Raw genomic sequence first — 21021 nt, 5'->3', positions numbered from 1 at the left:
TAATATATATATATATATATATATATATATATATATATATATGTGTGTGTGTGTGTGTGTGTGTATACGAGTAAGTCACTCTTACCGTTAGTAGGCCTCATTCACGAAGCAGGTCTATAAGGGGGTATAAGGTTACTGCCTATAAAATGGCAGTTTAGTGGGTGTCCACTCTCACCCACCGCCTCCTTGACTGGTGGAGGGTCGTTGGCCGAGCGGGTAGGACAGGACATTAATTCTCTCTTCATTAAAAGTATAATGATCAATATAAAGTAACTAAACTTTATTAAATTCCCAATCTTAGTTACTTTAGGAAAATGTGAATTTGGTGCTAACCCATGAAATTACACTTTGCACCCTGTTAAGTCGTTAGTGGAGCGTGTGTGGTTAACCGGCACACTAATCTGGGACTGACAGTGCGTGGCAAAGGGTAGCTTGATGTTAATCATAGATCAATAGAGTGTGTGTGGTTAACCGGCACATTGATTAGGTGGTTGTAACATTGGGTGTACCAAGCTAACTTGCATGGTTATTCACTCCTTGTTTGTGATCCTCGGCATCCCAGTCACAAACTTGAAGGGTACAATCGAGATTTAAACATGCCATTGAATAGTTCAAGGAATCTCAAAATATCTATGAGTTTCAATTCATTTAAAACCTAATGTTAAATTTCGTTTTTCATGGTGTAAATTGGTAAATCGTCATTTACCTACCTTCAAATATTTTGTAGTTTGGATTACGACATCCCTCTTCCAAGTTATAAAATATTGTGTTGGGTCCTAGCCTTAATATTTCATATTGGGTGTTATATTAAGGACTTAAAACAACTAAACTTGAATTTCTCCCTCATAGATGTCTAGTTATGACAACTATGGTCTTCCTTATCCTTTTGGATAAAGCTATCCTAATGAAGATGATATCCCAAATGGCGATCAAGGTGAAAGATTAATCCCTTTGTTGTGCATTAATGGGACTGGAAATCATACTTCACCTCCTCCACCTCCTCCAGTTATTCTCCTTAACCCACAAGTTCTTGTAAACTGCAAGGTCACTCAATCCCTATTGGCAAGCAATGTCTATATGTTCTAATATCTTGGAGATGAAGTCACATATTGACAAGTTGGGAGAGTTGGGTGTCGAAGTCTCAAGGAAGTTTACTATTGACTGGGTTCTTCAATCGCTTTCCGAGTCATATAGTGAGTTTATTAAGGACTACTATGTGACAGACCACGACATGACCCTTAATGATCTTACCTATTTGCTTGTTGCTGCTGAATCAGTAATGAGTTAGAGCACTGGTAAGGCAAATTTGATTGGAAGATCTGCTTCCCAAACTTTCATGGACATTGACAATGGAAACATTGGAAGTCTAGAAAAGTCTTCTCTTCCCAATGGAAAGGGATCAGCCATAGGCAACCCGGTTGACCAAATGTTAAAGAGAAAGGCTAAGTCTGAGATAGTCCCATGTACCATTACTAAAGAGTCCATATGTTTCTATTGAGAAAAGGAAGGGGCATTGGTTACGAAGCTGCCCTATTTACCTAAAAGTTCACTAGGATGGTAAAAGTCAACAAATTTGACTATGCTTCAGGTAAAGTCCACTATCTAACTCTATTAAGTTCCTATTTGGAGATTCTTATTACTTGATGTGACTAGGTCTCCTTTTGATGTTTTGTAGAATCGGAAAAAGGAGAGGAAGCTTAGAAGAAGAGTATGCTGAATCTAATCGTGAAGATTAATTTGGAGCGCATGAGCTGCTGCTTAAGAGTTATGATAGATTGCTTAGGAATAGATAACAACATAGTTTTCATATGTATTTGCATTGTAAGGATAAGTTTTTCCGCAACTTTAAAATAAAAGGAAAATTTTTGATTTTATTTATTTTAAGTATCCTTACAATGGGATTTGTGAAAATTGTTGTTTATATGATTCCATTGATAGCAATATTGGAAAATGGATTTGATTCTTTCGTTTGTGGTAGTATCATAATTTTCCAAATAAGCAAAGATTCTCATCAACCAAGTTTCAGTTGGATAGAAACTTGGGATCATGAAACTTGTATTGTATGATGAATGAGAATTTTCATCTTTGGGAAATTAAGACTAATTCCTTGTTCACATGTATATGTGAGTCAAGTGAATGACTAGGAGATCGGGTACACTTGGTTGTGCGCTGATCAGGTCCACCACAAAGAATGATAAGGCTATTCGTCATGATTTACTAAAGTTTAGTAAATATGGTTATGCTTACAAGTTTAAGTATAATTCTGAAACATTGGAAAAGTTTAAATGTACGGCAGGACGAATGAGAAGAATCAAATTAGGCAGAAAGATAAAAGTTTCTCCAATCTGAAAAGATGGGAGAGTACTTCAGTATCATGTTTTATGATCATATTAATGATTAGGAAAAACCATATCACAATTGATCCTCAAGGACATCTTAGTGCATTTGTTTGACTAAGAAGAGGAATCGTGAATTGTTGAAATGGTTAAATCAAAAGATGAATCATACTTCGTTCCAAAACAAGTTTTAGAGTAATACTCCAAGATCGAGCCTTGAGTAACATAATATAAAGAAGGTTTAAAACACTTATCAAATGTAGAGTAAAATGTTTTCTACTCTTGTACATTTGAAATTGGTGAGTTGTGATGTTTTGGATAAAACAAAGACCAACTAAGGCCAATTGTGTGAAGTGTTTGTCTTGATAAGAATCCGCACTAACTCTTGAATATTTGCTTTGTCAAGGAATGGTTCTTGACAAGAGAATCTTATATGTCAAGAGGTCAGTGGGAGTCTTAAAGATCTTGAAAAGTTTCAAGAACTAATCAAGGGTATTGTTTATCACTAGCACACGACTTGAGGTTTATAACCTATCGTGTTGACATATTCTTGATTTTGTGCCCATTCCAGTTAAAAGTTGACTATGAATGTGAGTTCTATGAGTTCTCAATTGTTTGAATGACAATTTAGAAGACATGGTAGGCCCTTGTGCTGCCAGGTGGCAAGAAGTTAAGATTGAACAAGTTCAGTCCATATGAGTTTTGATTTGTCACTAACCTCCTCTTGTGGTTATGTTTTGACAAATTCACATGGATAGAAACAAATACACCATAAAATCTAAGTGTCATAAGGTTTCTCTTTGATTCATGAAAATGATGGTGAGGAAACTCTTTCACTAAGTAGATTTTAAGAAGATAGCAATTGTGGTATTTGCATTCTCAAATTCGATTATGATTACGACATCCCTCTTCATAGTTCGAATTGTGAGAATGGAAAAAGGTCTAAACATTATGATTACGGCATCCCTCTTCATAATTTTTTAGACACACATGTGAGCTATCTGAGGAAAGGTGTATGATTTTGGATACATGTCAAAGCTAGTGGGGGCATAAGTGTTATGCTAATAAGGATATAATTATCATGTTAGTGGGAGCATGATTATTATGTTAAGTTTTGCAAGTTAGCAATGTTAATTATAGAAAACAAAAGTTTCAATTTCAAAGTTGCAGGGGTTGAAAAGTTGTTTTGCTATAATTAAAGGAGAGGAATTCATACTTCATTTCAATTTTACAAGCTTAGACTAAGATTTTAATCAAATTTAGTCAAGTATATATATGAATATTATGTTGGAATGGTTCAACATAAGGAAATTCTATATATGGAAATGTTAATTGCGTTCTCAAAATTCGATTATGATTACAGCATCCCTCTTCATAGTCCGAATTGTGAGAACATGGCAAAAAGAAAAAATTATAACAAAAGACTTGTCTAGTATCATTTCTTTATGTGAGACGTAATGAATCGTATCCCATATGCTTCGGGTATAGGATCGATTTCATATGCTATAATATTTCTATGTGTTCTAAATTTTCCAAATGCCTAGGGCATTAAGAGGGAAAAAGGACCAGAACTGTATATGACTAAAATGATTAAGAAATTGTCGAGGACAATCTGAGGCTTACCAAAGGTTGGTTGCTCATGGACAGTTGGAAGTATAGTGTTAATTTTGGAAGGCCCATATTGACATATTCTGAAAAGAGGCAACTCTTGTTCAGAAGTGATAGTCAAAATGGGAATATGGAAATGTTTCCATAGGTGGAAGTTATTCATTAAATATGTGTAAGGTTAGAAAAACTTAATGCAAGAAGGATGTTTAAAGAAATGTACTTTGAATGTGAGACTTCGTTTCCACGGAATTTCTCTCCATTGGAATACTTTGTAATGTCTGTTGCCAAGTCTTTGTGACTTTTGTCCATAGTCATTACAAGAGGATCACTGCATATAAGTTTAGAATCTAACAGATTTCGGTAAATGGTAAGAATTTGGTATTCTTACATTTATCATAAGGATTTGGAGTTGTGAAATGAGCATCATTGAAATGTCATCAATTGATCTATTCCACAATGAAAAAGACCATAGATAAACATAGTGTGCGTGCTTGGAGCATGGCATGACTATAGTTTTAGTTCAAGTATTAAGTTGATTATTCGAAACATTATACAATGAATAATGAGTAATCAATATGGGGATTAAATAAAAGGTGTTTTATTTACTCTCAAAAGTTTTGGGGTCATATAGGATTAGTATTATTCTTGTGTTTCACTTTGCATGTTTTGACTTCCCGAATAACTAGGTTATTCAAACCGTCCATAGTCAATCATACTTTGGAAGTAGGTATTGAGGCAAGACTGTCATGAATGGGTCTGTAGTATGTCTAGATGTTTTAGACATAGCTGCAGTATTCATGAGTGCTCCTGGAATAAGATTCGAGTATTGGATTAAACACACGCTCAATTGAATCACTTTATGGATTTTATCACGAGTGATCATGAGACGATAATATCTTATATTCTTCAAATGGAGACGTGTGAGTTGTAGTTGCGAGTTGGTTGCACATTGACATATGTAAATGCACCAGTAACTTGGATGTTATAAAACATATCGTTGTGTGTAATTTTATGAGTGAGTACAAGCGAGCATTTGGGTCGAAGCTTATCCGTTCCTTTTACCCCATGTGGATAAAAGCGATATCTGTAGGCCCCTCGATGATTTAGTGATGACAACCCTAAGTGCTCGGTCGGGCCTGGACTGATTTGATTTTTTCAATTACTCGGTCGTCATAAATCAGAAATCGGGAAACAACAGATGGACAGAGAGAATGATTATAATCCATGTCTCAGTCCATATGGTATTTAGAATGGAGAAATATATGATCCCTTATCTAATGGACACGTCATTGACTAGATCAGAGTTCGACAACAGCTTTTAAGAGCTACGATTGCTAGTCGTGTTTTGGAGTTGTACTTGCAATAATAGTTTTAGACTTATCCAAGTGGGAGACTGTTGGATTAGATGTCTAAGCCCATAACTATTATGGGTATGTACTCGACCCGAGAGTAGCATGGTCTATTTGGGTTGCATAACACCAGGACAATTTGTTAGGATGGACTCTTGAGAAAAGGTTATATATGATTTATTAATATATTATAAGTTCTAATATATTGATATGAAATCATATGTTTTAATTAGTATTGATGAAGAATTAATTTGGAATTAATTTAGTGATCAAAAGAGACTAATTAAATCTATGGGGACTAATTATGGTAATTAGTTATATTTATATGTGTTGGGCTTATGATCCATGTTGGACTAAATTTATGTATGGATACATAAAGAGTTGGGCCACATGAAACATGGATCATAAAACCCATGGGTATGGATTTGGGTTATACCCATGAGTCTTGGAATCCTACATATAAATACATACTCCATAGCCTAAAAAACGCCACTTGTAACATACTTCTAGTTCTTGGAGTTCATGAAGGTGTTTTTGGTGCATGGAAATTCTCTCTCAAGAGTCACCTTTGTCCTAGGTGAGTTGTGATTCCATTTGAGGTGCAACACTTGGGCCACTAAGTTCTTAAAGGCCAAAGTCTTCCTAGCAACACCAACAACATCAAGAGGTATGTCTAAAACTTGTCTTATTATACATATGTTATTTTTATGCTAGTTGTAAGCTTAAATATTTGGTAACGATATGCATGTATAATTAGAGAAAACATAGATCCAAAGCTTTTAGGGTTGTATGTGCACCATAGAATGTTGTAGTATACAAAAACCTAACATTAGAGTCGTACTCCAAGATTGTAACTTGAGTTACATATCTTAAATAGGTTTATAATACTCATCAAATGTAGAGTAAAATGTTACTTACTCTTGTACATTTGAAATTGGTAAGTTGTAATGTTTTGGATAAGACAAAGACCAATTAAGACCAATTGGGTGTAGTGTTTGTCTTGATAAGAAACCGCACTAACTCTTGAATATTTGTTTGTCAAGTAATGTTTCTTGACAAAGTAAATCTTATATGTCAAGTGGTCAGTGGGAGTCTTAAAGATCTTGAAGAGTTTCAAGAACTAATCAAGAGTAAACCTATTGTTAATCACTAGCACACGACTTGAGGTTTATAACCTATCGTGTTGACATATTCTTATTTTTGTGCCCATTCCAGTTGGTTGACTATGCATGTAAGTTCTATGAGTACTCAATTGTTTGCATAACAACCTGGAAGAAATGGTAGGCCCTTGTGCTACCAGGTGGCAAGGAATTAAGATTGAACAAGTTCAGTCCATATAAGTTTGGATTTGTTACTAACATTGTCTTGTGATTATGGTTTTGACAAATTCACATGGATAGGAACACATACACCATAAAAATCTAAGTGTCATAAGGTTTCTCTCCAATTTATGAAAATGATTGTGAGGAAACGCTTTCACTAAGTAAATTTTAAAGAGTTAGCAATTGTGATATTTGCATTCACAAATTCGATTATGATTACGGCATCCCTCTTCATAGTTCGAATTGTAAGAAATGGCAAAGGTCTAAACATTTGAGACTTATTGTTGTAAGTTCTAAAATTGTTTAGACATACATGTGTGCTATCTAAGGAAAGGTGTATGAGTTTGAGAAGCATGGATAAAGTCTTATCGAAGCATCTCGTATCAGAAATTTGAATTTTGGTAAGAAAGTCAATAAGTATTGATTTCTAGAAGTCCAGCTGATTTCTGGGTACATGTCAAGCCTAGTGGGAGCATAAGTGTTATGCTTATAAGAATGTAATTATTATGCTAGTGGGAGCACAATTATTACGTTAAGTGTTGCGAGTTAGCAATGTTAATTATAGAAAACAACAGTTTCAATTCGCAAAGTTGCAGGGTTTGAAAAAGTTGTTTTGCTATAATTAAGGGAGAGGAATTCATACTTCATTTCAAATCTAAAAGCTTAGGTTGAGATTTTAATCGAACTTAGTCATGGACATATGTGAATGTTATGTTTAAATGATTCAACATAAGGAAATTCTATATGTGGAAATATTATAGCGAAAGACTGGTAAAGTATCATGTCTTTATGTGAGACATTATGTATTGTATCCCACATGCTTCGGGTACAGGATCGATTGCATATGCTATAATATTTATGTGTTCTGAATTTTCCAAATGCCTAGGGCATTAAGAGGGAAAAAGGACCAGAACTGTATATGGCTAAAATGGTTAAGCAATTGTCGAGGACAGTCTGAGGTTTACCAAAGATTGGTTGCTTATGGACAGTTGGAAGTATATTCTGAATTTTGGAAGGACCATATTCACATACTCCGAGAAGAGGTAATTCTTGTTCAGAAGTGATCGTCAAGATGGGAATATGGAAATGTTTCCATAAGTGGAAGTTATTCTTTAAATCTGTTTAAGATTAGAAAACTTAATGCAAGAAGGATGTTCAAAGGAATGTACTTTGAATTTGAGACTTCGTTTCCATGGAATTGATCTCCATTGGAATACTTTCTAATGTCTGTTGCCAAGCCTCTGTGAATTTTGTGCATAGTCATTACAAGAGAATCATTGCATATAAGTTTAAAATCTAACAGATTATAGCGAATGGCAAGAATTTAGTATTCTTACATTTACGATAAGGATTTGGAAATGTGAAATGAGTGTCATTGAAATGCTTTCAATTGATATGTTTCATAAAGAAAGGACCATAGGCGAACATAGTGTGCATGCTTGGAGCATGACATAACTGTTGTTTTAATTCAAGTATTAATTTGATTAATCGAAACATTATACAATGAATAATCTGTAATCAATATGGTGATTAAATAAAAGGTGTTTTATTTATATTCATAAGTTCTAAGACCATATTGGATTCAATTATTCTTGTGTTTTATTTTGCATGTTTTGACTTCTAGAATAATTATATTATTCAAACCGTCCACAGTCGATCATACTTTGGAAGTAGGTATTGAGGCAAGACTGTCATGAATTTGGCTTGTAGATTGTTTGAAGTGTATTCGACATAGCAAAGTTTGCTACAACATTCATGAGTGCTCATAAGGTCTGAGTATTGGATTAAACCCACTCTCACTTGAATCACTTCATGGAATTTATCACGAGTGATCGTGAGACGGTAATATCATATAAGTCTTCAAACCAAGCTATATGAGTTGTTGACTATGAGTTGGTTGTACAGTGATAGTGCGAAAATGCATCAGTAACTTGATGTTTTAAAACGCACTGTTGTGTATGATTTGATGAATAGTTAGTACAAGCATATAATGTCAAAGTTTATCTGTTCCTTTTAATTCTTGGAGGATTAAAAGCGATATTTTGGGCCCCTCGATGATCTTGTCTTGACTTATGTTTCGGGCCCGGTCGGGACTAAATTGATGTGTTCAGTTAAGTTCTCAGTTAAACAAATCAGAAATCGAGAAACAAGTTGATGGACAATAAGTATGACATTGTTCCATGTATTTGTCCGACTGATATCTTGAAGAACAGAGGATTATATGATCCCTTATCTAAAGAACGCGCCACTGACTGGGTCAGAGTTCGACATCGTCTTTTAAGAGCTACGATTGCTAGTCGGTGTTTTAAGTCATACTTGCAGTTATAGTTATTAGACTTATCCAAGTGGGAGGCTGTTGGATTAGGTGTCTAAGCCCATAACTATAATTGGTATATACTTGACCCGAGAGTAGCATGGTCCTTTTGGGTTGCCTTCATCAATGCAAATTGATAGGATAGACTTTTGAGAATAAGGTTATTTGTGATTTGTTAATACATTACAAGTATAGTATATTAAAATGAAATCATATTATTTAATTAGTATTGATCAAGAATTAATTTGGAATTAATTTAGTGATCAAAAGAGAGTAATTAAATATACGGCGACTGATTTGGTAAATCAATGATTCTTATAGTGTGGGCCAATGATCCATGGTTATTTGGGTGGGCTAAACTAACATGGATAGTCCATGGAGGTTAACCCATGGAGCCTAAGTAATATGAAGAGTCATGGTCCATTAGGGTTTGCATGGATGTAACCCTAGCACTTGTCACACTATAAAAGGAACTCCCTAGAGCTAAAATCGGTGGCCATATACATTCTTCGAGAGTGTGAATCGATTTTGTGCTAAGTAACTTATTCTCTCAAGCCTCCTTTTGCACTTGGTGTTTGTGACACATTAGAGGCATCACATTTGAGGTGTTAAAGCTTTTGAAGGCCAAGAACTACAAGTCCTACTAAGAGGTAAGTTATCTAACTAGTTATTTTGTTCAATTGTATGCTAGTTAGGATGAATGCTTTGGAAAATCAAATTGCATGTATAGTTAGAGAAAACATAGATCCAAAGCATCTAGGGTTGCATGTGCACTATAAGGTTGTTAGAGTGCTCAAAACCCTTCATTATATTGTTGATTTTTGATCTTGTTGATATATGATTTGTTAGAAAAGCATGCTAGTGGATAAGGATCTTTTAGAAACTGTTAGATAGAAATGCCTGAAATCTATGATGTCTAATAGCCGAGGGTTAATTCTTGTACAAAATTAACATCATTACTGTAGTTGCTTAGTGTATGCATCATAGTTGTACATAATTAAGATTTTATAGCCTGGGAATGTTTTGTTTAGCCTTATTTCATGTTCTTTATTTGATGAAGAGCTTAGGGTGGAATCAAGCATTAGACTGTCGATAGGATCCAATGTTATGTATGATTAGCATACGCGAGTGATGTAGGGTTGGTGGAAGTTTCATGAATGGGTTATATGTGAGCAGCCGACCAATAAGGGATATCTAGCTATTTTTAGGAGCGAGGATAATCCTAGGAAGTTAGTTGTAGGTCGTATGAGAAGTGGGTGTTAGCACACCTATGAGTGGTCTAGTGTAGTGACTTAGGACCTTGGGATGAATTCAGAGTCGACTACGGATAGGTGCGGAAGGTGGTATGGGCTTGTACTACTGAAAGCATAAGATTTGTATGAGATTCTGATGGAATTTTGAGGCTGCTAAGGAACTAATAGGAGTAGGGACTAGTGTGTTGAGCATTGTATTGTGATGTATGATCTTTATTCGATGTATTTTTAGTATGGCGGCCATTGAAGGTTCAGGAGTAGGAGCCGACGGCACTGGGAGAGCATGTCTGAGTGAGGAGGAGATTCGTGGGATCAATGCTGCAGAAGTGGCTGGGGCGATCATGGGGATTACACCAGAGTTGTTCGACATGGTCAAGACTGCCATAATTGAGTTTTTCGACGATCGTTATGCTACACTTTCTGAGGTTGCTGTCGCTGCAGCTACAGCGGCTGTTGCTGCCATTAGGGCTCAAGGAAAGAGAGCTTTCCAGTATTGAGACTTCGATAACACAAATCCCCCGGAGTTTGATGGGGTCTCCGACCCGATTGTGGCGATGATATGGTTGTCTGATTTGGAGGGTTGTTCATTCACATGTTCTTGTCCAGATGACTTGAAGGTCAAGTGCGCCCTGAACATTCTCAGGTTGGGGGTGAAGGATTGGTGGAGGATGGTGACTGGTGCTTACACTCTTGAGCAGAGATTCATGGTGACTTGGGAGCAGTTCTTGGAGATGTTACGTGCGAGATATGTTTCCTTGGTGGAGAGGGAGAGACTGGACCAGGAGTACCCGGATATGAGACAGACTACCGAGTCGGTGACAGAGATCACTAATATTTTCACTGAGAGGGATTTGTTCAGTACTGAGTTCGTTGCTTCAAAGCAGGCTCAGATGACTCGGTATTTAGGTATACTCAAGAAGAATATTCGACAGTTTGTGTCCATCCGACGCTATAGTTCTCTCGCTGAGCTCTAGGATGTCGCGAGGAGGCAAGAGATTGAGATAGGGGCCCAGGCGTGAGATCAGTTTCAGGATCCAGATCCATCCTAGCTTGCAGCGAAGCGGTTCAAGTCTGCCGGTCATAATTCAGGATCAGTTGGAGGGAGGCACAGGACTTTTGTGTGTCATAGATGTGGCGAGGAGGGCCATTTTGGTAGAGATTGTAGGCGGAGTGTGCGATTTTGTTTCCATTGTGGTTAGGAAGGCCACATAAAAGCTCGTTGTCCTTTTCTCAATGAGGTGATGGATCCTACACCCTTGGCTTGGCAGTTACCCGATGGTCGTCATGGGACCGTCAGGGTCCCGAGGACCGAGGCTTGAGTTGGCAGACCTTCTATTTAGCAATTGTGGTAGTATTGGTATTTATCAATAAGTTCTGTTTGTGGTTCAAGGTTCAATTGTAATTTTGGATGACTAGTTAAATGGAATTATCTTATTAGCTCTATTCTAGTTGAATTCTTATTATGAATAGATTAATTATCTTTGTCCTCGATTGTATGCATGTTGGAATTTGTGAATGTTGTATGGGTTTAGATTCTCCTATGTATGTGGATATCAGTGATTGGGGATCAAGTAATAGAGTTCGGGTTAGTCGGGGTATCAAAGGACTATAAAGTTCTCAAATTCTAGCATATTTCAAGTGGGGGAGAGTGGAACCTTGTAGCAGGAAGACTTTGTGCCAAGATTCGTTTTTCAGTCAGATTTCTTTGAGTTCCAAACTTCTGCGCAACTGCTAAATCTTCTGGTTCCGCGATAAGATCATCGTCAACTGTTGGATTTTTACTTCGATTCGTATTAGTTGTGATAGCATCCGTAGGGCGTGCTGGTCTGTTAACGTCTGATCTGGGGTGAGCCCGAGTGTTGATAGTGGATTGCTTAGCTGAATTGTCGGAGCCGAGTAGGATTATGATCTATTTCAATATGTGATCAGTTAGTTTTCATTGCGGTGGTGCCCTTTGTGTCGCTTGCACGCCGACGTTTGGCCGAGAAGCTTTGGTACCGATTAATTCCGTGGATTTTCGTACATCTTGGTTGTTGTGGGGGAGTGCATCATCAAGTAGAAGCGAGAGCTGATTTTGAGAATGAAATCTAATTTAATTGGGGGATAATTATAACATCTCATTTAAAATAAATAAATATAATAATTAAAATAAAATAAAATAAATAAATATAATAATTAAAATAAAATAAAATAAATAAATAAATAAATAAATAATGAACCCTAAAACCCCAAGATGTATTTTTATATTTTTATTTTAGCCCTAAAGCCGTATTAATTTAGCGCGGTGTACCCCTTGGGGTGTTAAAAGTTATATTTTCTAGATATTGAGGGTTAAATTGTAACATATGGACTTGTTATGAATAGATTTTTTGGAGGCAGGGGTTGTAGTGTAAATGTTGGACCTTATCTGAATTAATTTGTGGAGTCAGGGACCAAACTAGTAAAAATGTATTCAAGTTTGAACTAGACACGAGACTTGAACTCGGTCCTTTCCCCTGCTGTTTTTAAGGAGCATGCAACCCTAACCCTAATATGGTCCAGCCCCACCCTTATCTCTCCACACCTCCAGTCGTCGGTTCATCACCTGGACGCTGCCATGGACCACCACCAAGCGACCACCGCCGTCGACCTTCTCCCCCCACACCGAAAGAGCTCGAGACCGACGAGGAGTGGAGGGTAGCCTTCGAGTGCTAATGCTTCGTCAACCACCATTCGCAGCCGATGCCGCTCACTCCTTTGTCGTCGTTGTGAGTCGCCAAGCCAACACCGTCGTTGCTCCCACTGCCAACGACGACGAGAACCACGAGCTGACATTGTAGCTTTGGGGAGGCTGGAAGAACGAAGCCTGTGGCTGCCGCTACTGTTGTTCTCGGTTGAAATCACACAAACCTTTCCCTTCTCCGTCTCTTTTATGTCGCTACGTCGCCGTCGCCGCCATGCGGCTATCACTCGGTTGTTCTACGACCGCTGCCTGCCACCGTGAGGGTTGTTGTGTTTGTGGGAAATTTTGTGTGAGTATGTGCGTGTTTTAGTTGTATGATGTTGTATAGACATTTCTTGGCCAGAAAACCGAAGAAAACTCACCACCACCACCATGAGATGGTGGTTGCCACCTCTTGCTGTCGTCCGCCACCATCTTGGTGGCTGTATTGGGCATTTTTTTTTATTCTTTTGGTTCTAATGTGTGCATGTATGATGTAGGAACTTTTATGTGTGCTTGGTTGTTGGATTTATCACTCGAAATCGCCACCGTCGCCATGTGTGGGTGGCTGCCGCCACGGACCGCCGCCGATCACCACTGCCCGAGGTGGCAGTGGGTGGTGCCCGACTTATTAAAACATTAAATTACCTAAGCATCTAACTTTGGTCCGTGTGGCACGTGTTTTGGGTTGGAAACCTAATTAGGGTTTAGAAAACCCCAATGTCAAGAAAACCCTAGTTTTGGAGTTTTGTCGGGACCCATGTTAAAACTGTTAATTGAACTTTAAATAATACTTAATAATGCCCTACGATTAACTTAATGTAGCATTGGACTTAATGAATTAAATCCTCAAGGGAGTAAGTGTGGAACACTAACCCTAGTTATGATTTTATGTGAAAACCCTTAGAATCGGGGAGATCTATTTTGGACAATGATCGGGCGCATACTTGGCCTATTGAATGGACTATTATTACATTGGAGAATGACTAAGTCTAACGTTAAATTTTCCAACCCTTAGGTGATTAAGTCCTTAATTGGATACATGTTTTTACTTAATCCTAATCGGCATTTTATGTGAAATAGTCACTGTTGCAAGTAACTATGACCTGTGATTAAGTATTGACTCTAGTATCTTCATGTAGGTGATTGGAAGTAAGTTTAAGTAGGTAGTCTTATTCGTTGCTACGGTGCTCACCTACGCGCATATAGAGGTGAGTTTCGCCTCACTGTACCCGTGGGTCAAAGGCATCAATGTCGGCCCACTAGTTTTTGTTATCTGTTAGTAGAGGGATACCTTAGGGACTATATATAGTTATGTAGGATAAACTAAGGACTATTGATCTAAGCTCTCTTACCTGTTCCTTGTTTGGTTGTGGTTCTAGAGTAGGATCACCTGTCTGAGTGATTATCTCACCTCTGAGTATATATGGCCATGCATTCCTTGGATTGTTGATATCTAGTATGGTGCTATGCTATAGTGATCTGTTAGATCTATGTTCTGGTATCGAGTATGCTGCTATGCTGTAGTGATCTGTTAGATCGGTGTTCTGGTATCAAGTGTGCTGTTATGCTGTAGTGATCTATTATATTTGCCTTATGGTATTAAGTTTGTTGCTTCGCTGTAATAATCTGTAAAATTATATGTTATCTGTGCTTGTTGGTTGTCATCAATGGAGTGACCATAGGTACTGTCTGTAGTCATGTAGGATAGCCTGAGAACTCTTGGTCTAGGTGTAGTGGTGTTAATCACGATGACATTTGTGGAATTGATAAGATCTAGTGAATCATGAACATGAAGAACACAAGAGTAAATAAATCGTTTAAGCTCTCATTAGTTTTTAGAAAGAGTACAAATAGGTTTGCAATAATTCTCTCTCTAAACTAATCACTCTAAAGTTCTTCCTTACATAAAATGAGTGTCACTCACTTCCTTATAAAGGAAAGAAAACTCATTACACGCATACAAATGAGTAAGCACACATGACATCCAAGAGTGACTTTTCACCCTAACATTCTCCCTCTCAAAGTAAGGATTGAATGTCCTGGCTTCAATATATAACGAGCTCGCGCGATCAAGACCAACTCCTCATCGAAGTAATACCGGTCTTCAAATCTGCAAATGGACACCTTAGAAGCTTCGAATACCCACTCTTCATTCTCCCCCTTTTTATAATCAAAAAGTGATTATAAAACCCAATAAGTTTGAGAAGCGCCCAAGGAATAAACTTCACAAAACTCCCCCTTGATGTGTGCCAAAAATGAAACCGCGAAAAACTTGCATGGAAAAACAATCACGATAAAGTTATGAAAATTTTCCAGTTTTTGTGAAAATTTTCAACTTTTGGGTTAGAGTTGCAAGAATTTTAACAATCTGGGTAAAAACTACCAATATCAGAATTCTGCACGGACCCGTTGCACCAAAAACAGTCTCAAATGCAAAACTTTACCCCAATTGCAAAACTGGGCATAAAGTGACAATTCGCATTAACTACAGGGGCATGAAATGTAAATTTCACCATTTTTCAGAATTTTTATCCCAATTTTGAAGTTGGGTAGAATCTGCCAACATTTCAAAACTTTAGGGAATCAATACGAAACTTCTTCATCCTTCACAAATATTGTCACCATTTCGAAGTTGGACTAAAACTGCCATTTCGTTAAAAGTTCAGGGACTCATAATGAAAATGTTTGTTTTCTTCCCCCACCTTGTTATATCAGTCACGAAAGGAGATGTTTAACCATAGAAAAGTCAAAATTGAAACTCCATGTCTTCGCTTTTAGTTAATAGCCATCGACATATATAGCCAAATCAAACCTTCGAACGTAGATGACAACCATCGACCATCGACCTCATTTTGAAAGTCGATATTCCCATTTCGAAATTCGATATTCATTTGCTACTCGACATCGATCTCATGTAGAGACCCTCGACAATGGACCATTGACTGTACGCCCATCGACATCGAATCATTGACCATCGACATCAGATTACGACCTTATGACCTTCGAAATCAGATTATGGGCATCAACCAAAATCGACATCAACACAAATTACCCATGTCGATACCCAATTTATCCTCCTATTTCGAAGTCAGTCAATCTCAAGCTCGATTCCCATATGACCTAACCTTCGAAATCGATCATACAACTATTGACATCAAAATCAATAAGCCTTCCCATTTTCAATCAACATTCAATCCTTCGAAATTTATTTCCATCTATTCGCTATCAGATTACCAACATTCGATAACGACCTCCACAGTTACCAATAGACATCGAATCAAAGCTGAAATCAACCCTTCTAAATTAGATTACGACTATCTAACCATTCGAAATCGACTCCTAAGATTGATTCCAACTCTTCGAACTCAACAAATAGTCATCGACATCAAACCATTGACCTCGCCATCGATCCAAATACAAACGACCAACAGAACTTTGAAATCAATAATCCTGCTTGCCAAAATTCACTATTGACACCAAAAGAACACAAAAGACCATCAAAATCGAACCATCTACCCATTCGATTTCCATACTTCTCAAGCATTCGACTTCCAAGTGACTTAAACTAAATACGATTCCAGTTAAAGATTTAAATCGTTTCCAGATTCATCAAGCTCCTGATTTTGACTTTTAGGTTTGACTTTCATCATCGTATTTGATATCGTTTGACCCAAATCAGTTTCCAGTTTCTCAAGAACACCGATCAATAATCAAAGTCGATTTCGACTTCAAAACACTTTCCATCAAATCGAATCAATTTCATGTTTTAGATGCGATCATCCAACACATGTAACGAATTGGAAAACACAAACAATAGATCACGAATGTCGAAGGCACCAATGTCGGTCCATTACTTTGTTATGTAGAATATTAGTTGTCTCTATGATACTTGCATGAAAGACTAGGATTTGGCCCATGACAATTGTATGAAAGACCATGATTTGGCCCCTGACACTTGTATGTAAGGCCGGGATTTGGCCCTCGGCATTGCAAGGACAGACCATGGGGGTAACCCATGACACTTGTATGTAAGATCGGGATTTCGCCCTCGACACTGCAAGGAAAGACCATGGTGGTAGCCGATGACACTTGTATGTTATGATATGTAGTATTATAGGAAACTCACTAAGCTTTGTGCTTACAGTTTCATATTTATGGTTTCAGGTGCTTTCAGTTTGAAAGGGAAGGGCCCGACGTGATTGCATAACATCCCCCAGAGTTTTCCGCATTGATAATTAATGATACTACTTTGATGTTTAAATAATATATTCACTTTAATCGGTTTGGAACAACTTGTATGTTTTATCGTTTTAAAAATGAAATGTTTACCTTGGATTTTTGGGACGTTACAAATATTGTCTTTAGGTACTTTCCTCATAGACGAACACTACCTATAAAGAAGACACGAAACAAACAACCTATAAATGCATGGAGCTGTATTTTTTTAGGAAAACAAAACAATTAGTTGTAGAAACGTAATAAATTTTAAAGAAACAATTAAAATATGGAACATAATAAATTTACCACACATCCAATAGCTATAAAACAGAGTTGGAAATGATCCATACATCAGTTTTGATGTTCGTATAACTATGATGGTTGGTCTGTCGAAGATTGTGTAAGTAAACAAATAGGTTGGTAAAACATTTTTCGTTCTCACTATTTGTAAAAACTCATCTTGAAGCAGTTATAATAGATAATTATTGATGATCCAAAGTAACTGATAACTACATGAGATACCATTTATACATAGGGGATGAAAAATGATGTTTTTTTGGGGGTCTGGAATGTGTTCGAAATGCATGTTCTTGATTCCAGAATGTTACATTTATGTACGACATTGACTATTGTACTCGGAAATTGACTTTGCCAGCCCGGAATATACAGAGGCAGATTTCAAAATCGAAGCTCTAAAATAAATACTGCTTTTCCGAAATACTATATTATGGATATAATGGTCATTCTTAAAAAAAAAGATATAAATTGGTTATTATTTAAAATAATCAATTATATGGTTATAAATCTTCCAAACCACGGATGGATTTAGTTGTTTTTTTCTTAATAATATAATTATAAAATCATAAGCAAATTGATTAATATATTTTCTTTTACATTAAAATTTTAAAAGAAAATACAAAATAAGGTATATAAATGCAAATTTCCCCTGGTTCAAAGTAGATTAGATTTTCCCAAATCATCATCACTTTCTTACAACGTCAGATTGTCACGCAGACAGAGACATAGAAGGAGAGAGAGAGAGAAAGAGAGAAAGAGCGAGGGAGGGAAGGAAGAGGGGTGAATTGCTCGAGTTTGGTAAAGAAAACAGATAGATCATACATAAATTTGTGGACGAAACGGAGAAGAATCAAAGAAGAACAAGGAGATTTTAAGAGGGGAACCATTGTTCTTGATTGATTGATGATGGCGTCGTCGATGAAATTATCTCTGTTATTCATGTTCATTACGCTCACGATTTTCTCTTCCGTTTCCTCAGCTCTTCCGTCCTTATCATCGAGCTGTCATCCTCAGATTCATCCATTTCTTCACGATCTACAGCTTCAGTGCCCTACCACAATCGTATCCTCTTCGCCGATCGAGGTATATTTTCGTCTTAATTTTGTTTATTCAAGAATCACGATACATCTATATGCATTACTTTTGTGTTTCTTTTATAAATGTTGAATTTAATTGGTACTTTCCATTGATTTTTAATTATCCATAGTCAAATTCTCCATGAACAGCTTAGGGTATTTGAATATTACTGGCTTCCGTTCAAGTAGATCGCTCAGATATATATAATTTTTCCAAATATCCCAAGGTCACACGTTTAAGAATTTTGAGAATGATTAGTAGGTTCTTTAAATTTGCTCAATTTGTGAAAAACAAGATAATCACATAAAATTCCTTATTTTTTTCATAGATTAAACTCTTCAAACTTCACCTCAATCCAAAATGAAAAAACCTGTCTTGAAGATCCACCTTCCATGTGACTAACAATGACATATCTAAAACCTTTTCCCCCCTTTTAGTCCACAAACTAAGTACCAAATTGTAATGTTTTATGTTCCCTACATTGAAATACTAATATTGAGTTACGGCCTGCTGATTTAGTCAGATCTGATTGAGTCAAGACCAGACTGAGTCAGACCAGACCCGTTTCAAACATATTTTGGGCAAAAAAATGGGTCATTAAAATACACAAATTTCATCAAGTTTTTTTATAATAACTCAATAATTGAAAGAAAAATATTTGTTCTATATTCTAAATATAACAATTTCCATAAAAAATTTGGACCTCTTTAAAAGATGCGTCCTGGACGGTTATAAGAGGCTATAATTGTGGTATCAAACAAGTTGAATTTACCGAGTCAGATTCAATCTTTTACCAGACTCAGTAAGAGACATATCAGTCTTCGGTTCACCAAGTTCATACAAAATAATGTGGTTGTTGATGCTTTGAGTATAACAAGTTCATACAAAATAATTTTGTATTAAATTATTATATTTGTGTTTATTAATGTTTTTAATCATGTTTCCATGTAGATGAATGGGGATTCTCTCGACAACTTTATGAGTTCCTATAAAACAAATGCATACACATCGATTTTATTCTATGCTTCATGGTGTCCATTTTCTATAAATGCTCAAACCAAATTTCAAGCTCTTGCTTCAATGTATCCACAAATTAAACACGTAAAAGTAGAACAATCATCAGCATTGCCAAGGTATAGACTCATTGCATTTTTTTTTCGGTTTATATAATTAAAAAAAATTGCTAATTTTTATATATTTTTTTTAGTGTTTTCTCAAGAAATGGAATTCATAGCCTCCCAACAATTTTAATAACAAATAGAACATCCCGAATGCAACATCATGGCCCAAAAGATTTAGACTCCCTTTTGAACTTCTATCAAAGAACCACAGGTATTGTTTTTGTTTTTGTTTTAGTATTTCTTTTTTGTTTTTAATAATTGTGAAAATATTTTCTTTAACGTATTTTCCTTTTTTTTTTTTTATTGTTTCAAGGACTCGAGCCTACAATGCATTTAACAGAAGAACAACTCGAACTCGATTCCTCTTTTGAAAACAAAAACATAAATTCGTTAAAACAGATAATCAGTAGCGAACCCTATCTCGTATTTTCCATATTATTCGTTTCATTAAAATCACTCCTATTTTTATGCCCCGAAATTATACCCAAAATTATAGCGTTATGGGCAGCATACATTCCTCGTTTAAATCTATCGATATTTGGGGAATCGAAACAGCTTTTGACTCATGCACTCCACCTGTTCGACGTAAAGTCTGCTTTTAAAAAGCTTAAAATTAGCAAAAACAGGAACTTTCGTAACGGTGTCGTTTTTGGGGTTGGAGTCGTTGGGAGAGACGTCATTGGCTAGACTCTAGAGCCTGGTTTATTTGCTAGTAGGGTATAAAATATAAATGGATAATCATGAAAACCGTTTACTTGTTTCTTTATAAAATATTTAGAGATGATTAAATACTTTTTGTAATATATAATCATGTATATCAGTCTTTTGTGGTTTTCTGTATATTTTTCCGTTTATTGTGATTGATTATTAGTTATATGGTCAGTTAAATTTTTTTTTATTATATATTTTAGATTAAACTTCATGTATTAAGATTGCTTTATATTGTTAGAATTGATAAATATTAATAAAATTAACGAATATTTTGAAATTTATTTTTTTGGAAGTTATTTATTTAGTCTAAAAGAATACATTTTATGTATAAAACATGTTTATGTAGACGGAAGTCTGTTACCTATTTAGTCTGTTTTTGACGCATCACAGATTGACATGTCTTTTTGACGTTTAACCGAACCAAAACAACCTAATTAAATTGGTTTTTAAATATTTAAACAGAACCCAACCACAAACCCAAACCACTGGGTTTGGTTTTCGGTTTTCTATTTTCTTTGGATTGGGCTTATGGCTTATATAAGCATATAAGGGATGCTAATGACATATTTTCTATAACCCCAACGATGTGGGATGGATTGGCTGTTGTTGGAAAACTAAAAATCATTAATTGTCCCACGTGGTAACAAGATTCAAACATGCCACCTTAAGATCAACTTCATTGAAACATTAGGTATTGGTCCTGTGAGCTGG

The 21021-nt window shown here is 36.3% G+C and overlaps 1 protein-coding gene across 1 annotated transcript; it reads left to right on the top strand.

Annotated features, from left to right (window-relative positions):
• The first annotated feature begins 18066 nt into the window (after positions 1-18066).
• LOC145159646 (5'-adenylylsulfate reductase-like 5) lies at positions 18067-20439 on the top strand. Its single transcript, XM_079078667.1, has 4 exons — positions 18067-18484; positions 19430-19611; positions 19686-19810; positions 19913-20439. Exons 1-4 carry the CDS (start codon positions 18305-18307, stop codon positions 20284-20286), a joined length of 861 nt encoding a protein of 286 aa, XP_078934793.1. The 5' UTR covers positions 18067-18304; the 3' UTR covers positions 20287-20439.
• The last annotated feature ends 582 nt before the right edge of the window (positions 20440-21021 follow it).

This window comes from Lactuca virosa, chromosome 2, assembly GCF_052849685.1.
Source record: "Lactuca virosa cultivar CGN04683 chromosome 2, Lactuca_virosa_CGN04683_v6, whole genome shotgun sequence".
Taxonomy (NCBI): Eukaryota; Viridiplantae; Streptophyta; class Magnoliopsida; order Asterales; family Asteraceae; genus Lactuca; species Lactuca virosa.
The sequence above is the reverse complement of the archived record's forward strand: the minus strand, read 5'-3'. Positions and strand labels throughout refer to the sequence as shown.